The sequence below is a fragment of the Lissotriton helveticus genome, chromosome 5_1 (genome assembly GCF_964261635.1).
Source record: "Lissotriton helveticus chromosome 5_1, aLisHel1.1, whole genome shotgun sequence".
Lineage (NCBI taxonomy): Eukaryota > Metazoa > Chordata > Amphibia > Caudata > Salamandridae > Lissotriton > Lissotriton helveticus.
Window position 1 is genome coordinate 795,313,661 of NC_136065.1, and position 12,764 is coordinate 795,326,424.

Genomic DNA, 12,764 nt, shown 5'->3' on the forward strand with positions numbered 1-12,764 from the left:
CCTCTGCATGGTAAAGACATGTACTCCTGCCATGAGCACCCCCAAATGTACTGTTGTCTGGAACCCTAATGCTGATTTTTTGTCATAGGCCAACATTGATCATTCATGTGCACCATGACATAGGCCTGTTTCATGGATTGAGATCTGGTTGAACCGAGAAGGGGGCCCAAAGCACTAGCCTCATAGCGTTGTAAGGCTACGGCTTCAGGAATTAAGCATCACAGGTGTGGTAGCATACCATTTAGTGATCAATAGTAGTGTACAGGACTTTTTTACCCTGTGTCGCTGGAGTGAGGCCTAAAGGCTCAATCACCTTTTTAAAAGTTCTGCTACTGTGTGCTTAATTCCCCCTTTGCCTACATCAGGTTGATGTGGAAGTGCAGGAGTAGTGGCTCTGCGCTGGTGGTATGTGTGGCTCTGAAGTGTACAGTACAGGAGTACAGCAGTACTGTGTAGTATAAGTAGAGGTATTTCATGTACTGCACATATCTGTGCCTGTTGGGAAACTAAATGAGAGATATAGTCCTGTTCAGTGAATGTGCAAGAAAGTCATTTGCTGAGTGTATGTGTGCACGTGTGAAGTACAATACATGAAGGGTGAAGGTCTTTGCAGCACACATAGTGAGTGTGTTTGATGGCAGTGAGTGTATTATAAAATAGAGCACCCAGGTACAATGCAGAAAGGCTACAGTGTTGAACAGTGATCTCAGATTGAATGTGTGTGCTGAATGTATTTGTGCCTGTAATGGTACAATGAATGGAAGTAACACTGCTGTGCAGTAAGTGTGCTGTTAATAGACACTAAGGGCCAATGCGCTTCCAATGGTATATTACATGGAGGACCCTGGGATCCATTCTGCTGCATTCCTGAGATTACAAGTCTTATGGGCACAGGAATACTCCAAACAGTGTAACTGGTTATTCTCCATTAAAAAAAATTAAAGGGAAGGACAGCTGGTTCTAAACTGAATCCTTTATGGTTGAGTGTAAAGGACAGGGGTTGTGTTGTAAATAACTGGAGAGTAAAAAAATATCAAAGCAATTATAAACGGAGGTATGATTCAGGCAAGAAAATCTGTATGGAAAGTGGGTGATCTTGTATTTGTTAAAAAAGCAGTGTGGTCACCAAAAGGTGAGTCTAAATATTTTGGACTAAAGCGCATTATAAAAGTTATGAACAGTGTTGTTATGCTTGCTGGTGGGTATATTTGGACCATGTCTCGTTTGACAAAGTTGTCGCAGGGGGATGAGTATGTCAAGTCTCAACGTTTTTTTCAATCTAAGAATGGTCACTGTAAATACAAACTTATAGATGGTCATTCTCATTATAAATTGGAATCCCAGACAAAACTGCCACACAATGATCTCTCTCAGTGTATTAACAACAAAGCTTGTTCTGATTCTCTTACTCGCAGTACTAGAGCTAAGAAGTCACCATTGTATTTACAAGACTATTGCCTTAATTGATGTGAATTTTTTTGTTTTCGTTTTCTTGTTTTATTTAATATCAATGATTTTTACCTTTTGTCTCCCTCCTACATTTTGTTTATTTTATTATAAAAGGGAGATGTGTTGTAACTTGCCCTTTAAATTTAGCATTCCTTGTTAGGAATGCAAGTGACATCAGCTGGAATGTGTTGACTCAAGCTGGTGGCCAGTTTCAGTTATTATCTTGCTGCAGCCACAGGCTTTCAGGTGGGTGTACATTAAAGCTCTTCCGTTTTAAATGACTTGCTTTCATCATTTTATTAGAAGGGCTCTGAACGCATCTCAGGAAGAGAGATGGGGCTGATAAGGGAATCATAAAGAGTAGTTCTGGGGATCTGGGAATAACTTTTCGATGCACATATCACTATGGCTGACATTCAGATGTGAAGTCTGGTTACTCCCATGAGTGGTGTTGTGGGACAGACAGCTGCAGCGTCTTCCCTTCTGTGACAGACACCATTTTAGAAGGAGAGAGGAAATGAGAAGATGTCCACTTAAAAAAAATCAACATAAAACTTCAAAGACTCAGGCTCTCAATAGCATTTGGTGTCTTGAAAAGGACTATAAGAGTGTAAGGCTGAGACCCCAAACTTTGTCATCTGCCAAGCAGCCAGACAGGCTGCATGAGGCATGGAAGCTCTTGAAGACTTCTCTATGTAACCAGGAGTAGGGGCAAAAGCCTACTAGTCTCCCTGCTGGGTGAACGGGCATCACCCAAGACATCAAGATCAACCTGCACGGGTGCCTGGCACACCATCACCTGCCTGCTTGCCAAGCACAGTGTGCCCTGTGAGGTAGAAGAGAGTGGTGGAGAGAGCGATATGCCTGGAGAAGGCCCCATCTGCCAGGAGAAGGCTGCCTTGTTCTGAGACATTCCAGAAGCGCTGAACGAAAGCAACAGGCTGGCACTGCCATGTTGTGGTGCCCCCATATGCCAGAGGGGGTAAATGGTGAACTGATTATGAGTCAAGCGCATAGGACTTGTGACTACCGTAATCAGCGAGCTCGTATGCCAGGAGGGGCCGCTGTATTGAGGGTGATCACATAAGGAGAGTCTGCTTCCACATAGTGAATACCGCGGCAACCCCGTCTCCCAAGAGGGATTTCCGGTAACTCTTTGGCCAAGGTTTCGGGTCATTGTCCAAACCGAAGGAATACTGCTGGTACCAGCTGGCAGAGCCACACATAACAGATTCCCTGAGAGTCATTAGGACGCCGCTGAGGACATCGTACCCTTATTGGAGCTCAGGTTGGGAGCCAGAGGATCACACCAGCATCACCCCACCAAGGTGAAAAGCAACTTACCTTTGTCTTTACAGAGCGGGAGCAACTCCAATCACTGGAACGCCTGGCAGCACTGCTTGACAGAGAGATATTACTGCTGGGTACTGTTGCATACACAGTAAGTGGCTTAACTTAGCCGTACAGGATCCAGACTCATGAGCACCCAAGGAGAGGTCCTTCGCTGCACCGCTGAACACAGCCAGGGCGGTTAAGACTGGAACTGGGCCTTTGGGGCCCCAGGGTACTTGCTGCTAACAGTGCTGGAGCACCATCAACACCTTCTTTTGACTAATTACTAAAAGAGTCTAAGGGGGAACAGCGTAATAGTTTGCATTCACTGGATGCAGCTAGCAGTGAATGGGGAATAATCCCAAACCAGTTACACAAAGGAGGATGGAGCAGGAATTTTCCTAAATACTACTAGAGCCCTGACCTCAAGGGGGATTGTGTTATTGCTTCCAAATGTCGTACACCTTTGTATGTGTAGAATTATAAATAAATACTTATTTTTATATACAAGCAAGTATTGGACTGGACATTGATTTATTGTTTGTACTGTTCACACTTTGTGATATGAGTCATGTTCACTGACCTGTATCTGCATCAATCCAGAGGGAGCATTGATTGCTTGACCACAGCTACCACTGAGAGTCAAGTGCAGAAGGGGTACTTGACCCAGCTGCTCGGGATCCATAGTAGTTCGGGCCTGTGGCATCAGGAGTAAAAGGCCACATCCACCATGTTTGGGTCCAGTAGCCCCGTGACCCTCTGAAAGGGGTTCTGACACATACTTACTGAAAAAAGGGCTTAGCGCAGTGCTCCATGGGAAGGTGCTTGTACTGGAGCTTTTTCAACTCCCTTTGGCCAAGTTTGCCATTCTTGTTATGATCCGCAATATGAAATCTTTCCTGCAATGTAAGAATCTTTCTTAGTGACCAAAGGAACGGCAAAGTGAGGATCAGCAGTAATAGAAGACACACTTAACATTGTAAACGTTTCATAAGTCGTTTGAAAGGCAGGCGGCGCAATAGACTCATCCAAAAACACATACAACTTTAACCAAAGGTATGTTTTTTCATGCTTCATGCACGCCCTGGATTTAAAAAGGGAAAACAGAACTAAAAGTAGCAGAATGTAAAAATTACAACCTGGAGTAAATATCTTGGTAACTCAATGCCTGGATGTTCTCTGGGATGCAACTTGCAGGAGGTCCCGAAAAGCCCCTCAAAAAGTAAATTTGACTTCAGTTCTAGAGGATGGTAAAGACTAGATAGCATGACAAATGTGGTGGCAAAATCCTGTCACATTCCTCACTCAATGCTAGAACCACATACTGGATTTATATAACTTACTCCTCTTTGTACTAGCAATTACACAAGTGACAATGCTCTTTATATTAAACTACTTTGGGCAAAAATAGAAATTACTGTTGATCAATGCGTTTTACCTATTTCTTTTGGCAATTTCTTTAAAAGACTGATAGGAGTGTCAGTGGTGCCTGCATTTTCAGCACTTGTCTCTCTAACGTAATTAAAATGTGAATGGTCATAAAATAGCCATAATTTTTCACTAAAAATACATTTCATTTTGAATAATTCATTTTACCATAAATTATTATATCTTTCAATGTCTCCCCTATAAGAAGGATAGTTCTGAGTTAAAGATCCCGAATTGTTCATTTTCTACATATTTTTCTTCTAGATAGCATTACAAATTCAGTTGTTATGAATACATTTCAATAGTTAGGTGGAACCAAATTGTCCAATATACCCAAAATGATCCCCCCTTCAACTTCTTATTATATTTACTTCCACAAAATTTCAATGATAAAGTATTTTTGGGAAATAAAAGTATAAACTATTTATATCATCACGTAATTTATTTTGATAAAAGAATCATAATTTTTTTTTATCCAATAAAGTTTCCATTAAAAGATTCACTGGGCGATTTGTGCAAATACATGATTGTTATTCATTGCATATTAGGAAATGATCAGAATTAGTTTGACACATTTCTTACAAATTCCAGTGTAGAATCATAATATTTAATGTAGAATACATTGGATCTGTGTGATAAGACATTATCTACCTGTGTGCACAATAAAATAGACAGTGGTCAACTTTTCAACAACTAAATAACTCCACCCCATATATGGTGTATCTAAGAAATAAAAATCTTGATGCATAGGGAAATTACTACAGCCTTTATTACTACAGTACTATGAATGTTGTACAAGTCCCATTGCATGACTCAACTGTCTTCTGCCTATGGACCTTTGTGACATGTCATCATTTTATTACGTATTCTCCAAGAATATTTGGGATACTTGCAGCCAACATATAAAACAGGAGGAGTAGGTGTTAATTTCAAGTGTTGCAATGTCACTTTAAAATACACTATCTCTGCAGACTTAAACAAATGGGGTTTGCAGCTGTTGTAGAGACCCAAACAGCCAGGACAAATTTTTAAAAAAGTGGAGGGCTACGTTGGTCTTATTCTCTTAAAAGTACAGTATATCTACATCGATACAACAGCTGCCCCAAGATCTAGTGATATTTGCAACAGGCAGACAACCATAATGGAGATTAAGTAAAGTGATTTAATCATGCATTCTTCATGTCCGACTCAATGGGCAACTACCCAATCATTTTTCAATAAAAGATATAGATTAATCAACATTTTATGCATATTGGATTGCCACAGCTGGATCCGTAACCACCAACGATATAGGTCCTGCTGGATGTTTGATAATATTAATAGTTAGAGCAAAGAAATCTAGCCAAAGGCATTGGGTATCGTGCAGTGTAGCTCTTTTGTAATAACAGAGAGGCAGGGAATGGCTTTTTGGATTTTACAAAAGATGACTCAGTGGTACTCTATAGGTTTCCAGAGCTTGGCCAATCCAAATTCTCATCCAATTGACGAGGGGTTTAGCACTAATTGTATAAACAACAGAGTTGTGATCATGGTCCAGGAGGGGAGGTTGTGCAGATGTACAGTTAAGTAAACCAAAAGTCTAGTTTAGGAATACATTCTAGTTAGGGGCCGATTCCAATCTGGATCAGAAAGCTCACAGACCGAGCCGGATCTGGAGTGTTTTCCGACCGAGCCGTAGTCCTGCAGTCTGACCGAGCGAGTAGGATGTGGCCACATTCTGCCGGACTCGGTTCAGTCGGACTCCCATAAAAGTCAATGGGAACCGGTCGTACAACGCGTACCTGGGCTCCCATTGACTGAATGGGTTTGACTCGCACAAGGGCGCCCCCTACAGTGGGTCCGCGTCGGTGCCATTTGAAGTTTGGGCCCTGCTGTAGTCCCATTTGAGAATCTTTCTGATGCTTCCTGTAGTAAATTTGTCTTTTCTGCAAAGTTGCCAGAAATTGTTCAACTTATTCTGGACATTATGTTTGTTGGTAATATGACTTTGTGCAAAGTGACACTGCCATTAGTACCACAGTGAGTGCGCTCTTCATTCTAAAATGGAACTTTAAAATGGATTTCACCCTATTAGTACATTTATATCTCCATTAAGACCACTGTAAGTTGGGGCGAGGATTGCACCAGTGGTATGGAAGGTAAATGTCATATAAGGGCTCCAGCGTGTTGTTACACCACCCATATATATAACAAAATATATGGTTACCAAAAACACCATTGTGCTCTGGCTGGTCAGCAGTTTGAAGCGCTACAGTGATATATGACAGGGAAATGTGGCTTTTGTCATGTAACAAAGACTATTTTTATATACCATATTTTGCCCCCTAAAGAGTAAAGCCACATGGCTGGGTGCATAATATATAAAAAATGTGCTATACCACATACTAGGAATAGTATGCCCTCACTGTTAAAAATTGAGAGTAGGTTGTTTTATTGTAAAAGAAAAGCTACATTTTCCATGCAGATACTTCTGCTTCAGAAACTTTTAGAGAAGAGTTTTAAAGTTGTTTCTCACTTTTTTCTACTTGTCATGGCGACATTAAATTGCACCGGCTGCTGACTTCTGAGCCGAGCTTCAGACATCAGCACTCTTTCTTTCACAAATTAAGTACAGCTGTTAGGTAACTGCTTCTTCAATTGTTTGGATAAGAAGTGAGGAACTTTGTCAAAAATGGAATGTGCACATGGCATAGACAAGGGCGGCAAATTAGTCATGATTGGGCGTAGGAAATTCTCCAGTCAGTGGCTAGTAAACAGGATAAAGCAAGCACCATTCCAAATGCCTTGTAGAGCTGCTACCTCTGCCCCAGTGAAGTGCAGCTCGGCACACACGCAACAGCATGCAAACTAGACCTGCCCCTCCGGCTCAGGGGGGTGAAATCCTGGCCTACAGAGAGAAAACACCTTGTTGCAGCACAGCACATCTGAAGTTGTTTTACCTCCACTGGAAAGTCAGCCAGCAGGCTTGTTTCAATGTTAATGTGTTGCAGAGAAACAGCCTTTGCAATGAGAAGAGAGGTGAATAGTTCCCAGTGGCAGTCCTGAGCCATATCCCAGTAGGAACACCGCCTGTGCAGAAATGTATTGGTCTCCCGAAACTGCTTCCTGTCAGTGGCGGCTCGCAGAGGGGGTGCTACGGGGCAGTGCGGCAGAGCGGGGGAGGAGCATGGTGGGAGGGTAGTGGAGTCGGACATACGATGGCCAGGAGTAAAGTCATTAAATAAATAACACTATTTATCTTGCGCTCGCTGCACCGCCAACTCGGCAATGCAGCGAGCGCAAGGTAAATAGTTTTATTTATTTATTTAATTACTTTACACCTGGCCGTCGTATGTCCGACTACAATGCCCCACCCACCCTGCCCCTCCCCCGCCTGCCCTACCGCTCCGCAGCACTCCGTCTGCAAGCCACCACTGCTGCCTGTGCCCAGTGATGAACACCTGGCTCCTCCCTACAATTGTCTTCTCCCTGTATCTACTCTGCGGGAACACAATAGCATCCCAAAGCTGCTGCCTGGCCTCACCTACCCCTGTCTTTCTCCCACCATTCACATTCAGTGCTACACGCTATGAGTTACCTGCTGCGACAAAAAACAACAGAAAAGCAAGATGGACCTCTGTACATGGACTCTTGCATTCTATACCAAGTATTTCTAGTGCATTATTTATAATAAGTACGCTACAAATGACAGTTACAACCACAATGACTGTAACGTGGGCTGATCAAAATGGCGTTTGCAGCAAGCAGTGGTTGAGTGAAAAGGATCAGTTCAGTTCAAAGACAAAGTTTATTTGGACTATACAGTCCTTAAACGTATAAAAATCGTCATAAAAACAGTGCTTCAAATTCACAAATTACACAGTAAACATTAAAATATCATCATAATTAATGAGTTAAAATTGTTCATTTTTTAACTTCCAAGATAAAATATATCCTAACACGATTCCTAGGTTAAAACAATACTCATTATTGGGAGTATTTCGAATTACTTTAGCTTGTTGCATGCTCTCCCTGAGGCACAACTTTAAACGCAACACCATACAAATCCAGGGTAAGATCATTTATCCTATTTTCAGCTGTACTTCCTACACATATCCTGCAATCAGGCACCCTTTGTGATGCTATTCGTATTAAAAAAATTATTTTACGTTTTTCATAAAACTTCCCATCGCACAGGCTATATCCAAATCTCTCATTTCTAATAAAAGTTCTGCTCCCTGTGACCTATTTTTTACACTATACTTTTTAAAAATCTGACCTAAAAATTCTTTCTGTATATCTATGACCAGTTGGCAATCCAATAAAATGTGTATGGTATCACATGTTGTCCCCATTGAGCAGTAACATTGCCCCTTACTATCGATCATTGCTCTTTTTACTTAATTATTGGAATAGCAAGGGTTAACACCGATTCTCAGCTTTAAAACTTCTCTTCTCAGTCGTCAGCAGGGTAATCTATCGATATATGGGAAATTAAATTTGTTTTGCCACGCGGTAGCCATGAAGCGTACCGATTTTTTCCCCATTAGGTACTCTTGATCTTTAATTCGCGAGATTTCTTTCCCCAGAGACCTAAGTTCCTTCCTCTCGGTCTCAATTTGTAAGGACTGGGGGCTAAATTTGAGCCTCATCATTGTACAAACTTTTATCAGGGTTTTCCTTACCCCTTTAGCCCATGTAAGATTACTCCTCAATTCTCGTTTCTGCACCACTGTGAGACTTTATTATCCTCACCTAGTCCCTGGCGCTGCCAGAATCTTACTAAGGCTATGCCGACTGGTATATTCCATGAGGTGATACCTGTTTCTAGCCTTACTGCTTGCACCATTGAAGATTTGGACAGGGAAAGTAAGTTTTTCAGGGCCCTTCCCTCTTCACCATCCCAACCTGTTTTCCCACTCAGGTATAAAAGTTCTGCTCCATATAGGAACTGTGGGGGGACCATAGATATATATGCTTTTAAAACTGGTCTGTCCGACTTTTCCCCATATACTCCATTACATTTCTTTAAACCGCCCACCGAAGCTGATGTCCTTACTTTCAATGCTTCGAGGTGGGTAGACCAGTTCATATTTTTCTGAAAGCACATACCCAAATACTTATATTCATCTACTATTTCCATCTTTGTAGAGCCCAAGTACCAACTGAACCTAATTCTCTTTCTCCCAAATCTCATAATCTTTGTTTTCTCCATGTTCACTACAAGTTTTTTATGCCCGCAGTATTTATGAAAACTGTTCAGCTTTATTTGTAGACCTATCTCTGTTTGGTCAACTATTACTAGATCGTCTGCATATATAAGGCAAGGGATCTGTTTCCCATTTACCTTTGGGCTGGCCCCTCGTTCTTTGCCTAAGATTGAGGGTAAATCTGCGATAAATAGGGAGAATAACAGGGGGGCCAGAACACACCCCTGTCTCAGCCCATTTCCAATCTGTATTTTTTGAGACAGGCTCCCCTCTGTATCTAGAATTACTTGCGCCCAGTTTGTGGTATGGAGTACCTGTATCAGGCTTAGTAGATCTCTTGGTATGTCATAACCAATCAACGTCTCCCACAGCCTCTCTCGGTCCACTAAATCAAATGCTGCGCGGAAGTCCACGAAGCAACAATACATACTTCCAGTTTGCTCAATGGACTTCCGCACGATGGACTAGAGTGCAAAGCAGTGGTCGACTGTTGAGTGTCCCTCCTTGAAACCCCCCCCTGCTCCGGGGGTACAATCTGATTCACCTCTACCCACTCCTTAAGACTCTCCAAGATTACTTTGGCAAATACTTTTTCACCTATATCTAAGAGGTTGATTAATCAATAGTTCTTTGGGGCATTTATATCTCCTTTTTTGTGGATGGGTCTTATTATCGCGCCTCTCAGTTTTCCGGTATGCTCCCTGTATTAAGTATCACCAGAAACATTTTTGCGAAGAAGTCTGCCCACCACTCAGGCCTATTTTTTATTATGTTAGATTATCTATGATTTTTTTTATTTTGCTCGCACTAAACTGATCCTGGACTTCCTTTCTCACTCCTAGCCAAGGTTTTAGCATTGATCCCTCCTGTTCCTTCCAATTTCCATAAATTTCCCCCAGGTAAGTAACCCAATCCTCTTCTGGTACGACACAGTTCAAACCACCCAAAGATTTCCCCGAGCTTTCTTGGACCAACTTCCAGAAGCTTTTCAAATCTTTAGATTCTATTGCAGTTAGCAATCTAACCCAACAGCTCTCTTTGTAGGATCTTTTTTTATTTCTTACTATCATTTTATAATTTCGCCTTTGTTTCTGGAGGCTGTGATGTAATTAAATCTTGTACTTTACCCTAAGTTTTCTTTCTTGCTGTCTCATGCTTGCTTTCGCTTTGCGACATTCTTCGTCGAACCATTTCCTCTCTATGCTTTGCGGTTGGTTTTTCCTCCCACACCCTGGTTGTCTTCATTTAATTTGACCCTTATACATTCCACCAGTTTCCCGATCATATTGTTAAACCAGATAATCTCACAGTTATTCGGAACATTTTCCAGTAAAAGTGTCTTCTGTAAGACTGCTAACTCTTCTAGAGAATCTTCATATATCCTGGTTGTGAGGCGTCTTGGGTAATCGACCTGGACCTGAAGCACAGTGTCTCTTTGTTTTTTCTTCTTTGTGCCATATACTTCTGTCTTCAGGGGGTAATGATCGCTTCCTTCCACATTTACCACCTCAAAGCATTCAATTAGGTCAAAGTTCCAAGTGTGCACAAAAACATAATCAAAGTTGGTGACCTAACTTGAAGGTGCGCTTTGCTGGTCTATCCATGTCCATTCTGCCATTCACACAGACCAGACCCAAGGCGCCAAACATTTGACCTTAAGGACACATCATGTGTTGACATAGCCCCCGTTGGGAATAGGGCATCCCTAATTTTATGTGAACTTAACAATTCTTTGCACCATTGGTCGGTCCTACCTGGATACAGCTTATGGTTAAAATCACCCATCACAAGCAATACATCTTTTTGATAGTTATCGGCTAGATTTAACAAATCCTCATTTAGTTTTTCCACTTCAGCCTGATAAACCTTCTCTTCCCCCTTCTGAATGTATACATTTACAATAACTATGCCTTCAAATTGCTGCTCTGGATTCAATAGCAGAACTCTACACCCTATTGCCCATTTGCATTTTACATCTAGAGGTACCACCTTCCTGGCGATTTTAGATGAAACCAGTATCAGTTGCCCTCCTAAAGGTCTGCCAAAACGATTCTTTTTTGCTACTTTCCTCTGATGAGCAAAGCCCTCAATTACTAGGGTTTTGTCGCACAGCCATGTCTCCTGCAGACAAATTATCTCATTGCTGTCGATGGTCTTTTTAAAGCTATTCTGGTTCGCCATTCTGTTATAACCATTTATATTCCAGGATAGTATAGATATGCTGTGCGACAACCCAAGCTCCTAATCTGTCTCACTCAGGCACCCATCTCCCTCAAATCCTGGGGATGTTAGAACTCTAAATCTGCTTCCTGTTAGGTATCCCTCATTGTCTGTCTCACATTCCCTACCTCTTATAGTGATTTCAAGTTCATCTTTTATATCCCAGCAGGTATCAATCAATCTGACCTGCCTTTGGTCCAGCCCTGCATGGTTTTTAAGAAAAGAGATGAGTGAAAAGGATCTTTTCTCTTTCTCTCTTTATGATTGAAGTTCTGGAAGACTTCATAGTGTAATCTTAACCAGACCTAAAAATGGATGAAAAGGTCAGGGGTGTGTTTTGCCTTCAAAATAAACAATCTCTATATTCCAAAGACGTCGGAAAATATACTTCATGTTATTTCTGCTAGGTTAGCCAGGAAATACTCCAGATGAATGAAATCCTTGCTGTTTAACAACATAAAGCTTACGTGATGGCTTTATTGAGGTATTGCTTGCTGCAGATACCTCTGGAAATCACAAAGGTTGCAGGTTTGAATCCCATAGGAACTAATTTAATAGTCTCTTTGTACCTATAGAGGTGGGGGCCTTAACCTAAAATTATTAATTTGATCAACTGTTAAATAAAGAATGGGCGTTTCGTTCATGCCTCGATGCAAATAGACGATAACCATTTCTCCTTAAAAATGGTGGAACTGATTGGTTAAATACACTAATACCTCGTACCTCCTGCTTAGCTTCTAAAACTCAACAACTAGGGCCAGATGTAGGTAAATATCATTTACCGATTCTAAAATACCGAATTTTACCGATTCTGTATTTTAGAATCGGTAAATGGTATGTAGCTAATGATTCGGTAAATCCTACCGAATCGGTAAAATTCGGTAAATACCTATTCGGTACTTACCGATTCGGTATTCCCCATTCATTACTATGGGCCTGGAGGCCCATAGGAATGAATGAGAATTCCCGATTTGGTAAATACCGAATCGGTAAAAGGGGGTAGACTTACAAGGGTGGCAGGGTGTCACATTGACACCCTGTTGCACCCCTGTATAATGCATGAGTGCACATATGGCACACATACATGACCTAAGGGCATGTATGTCTGCCACATGGCACAGTTGAAAAAAGCACAAAATTGCTTTT

The 12,764-nt window shown here is 41.6% G+C and overlaps 1 protein-coding gene across 1 annotated transcript in view; it reads right to left on the minus strand.

The window, feature by feature from the left end:
- The window catches only part of LOC144753380 (SPARC-like), a 1,082,362-nt gene that overhangs the window by 271,129 nt on the left and 798,469 nt on the right, over window positions 1-12,764 (minus strand). Inside the window, exon 7 of the mRNA XM_078641095.1 lies at window positions 3,568-3,680. Within this exon, the coding sequence (XP_078497221.1) occupies window positions 3,568-3,680 (113 nt within the window). The remainder of the gene's footprint in view (window positions 1-3,567; window positions 3,681-12,764) is intronic.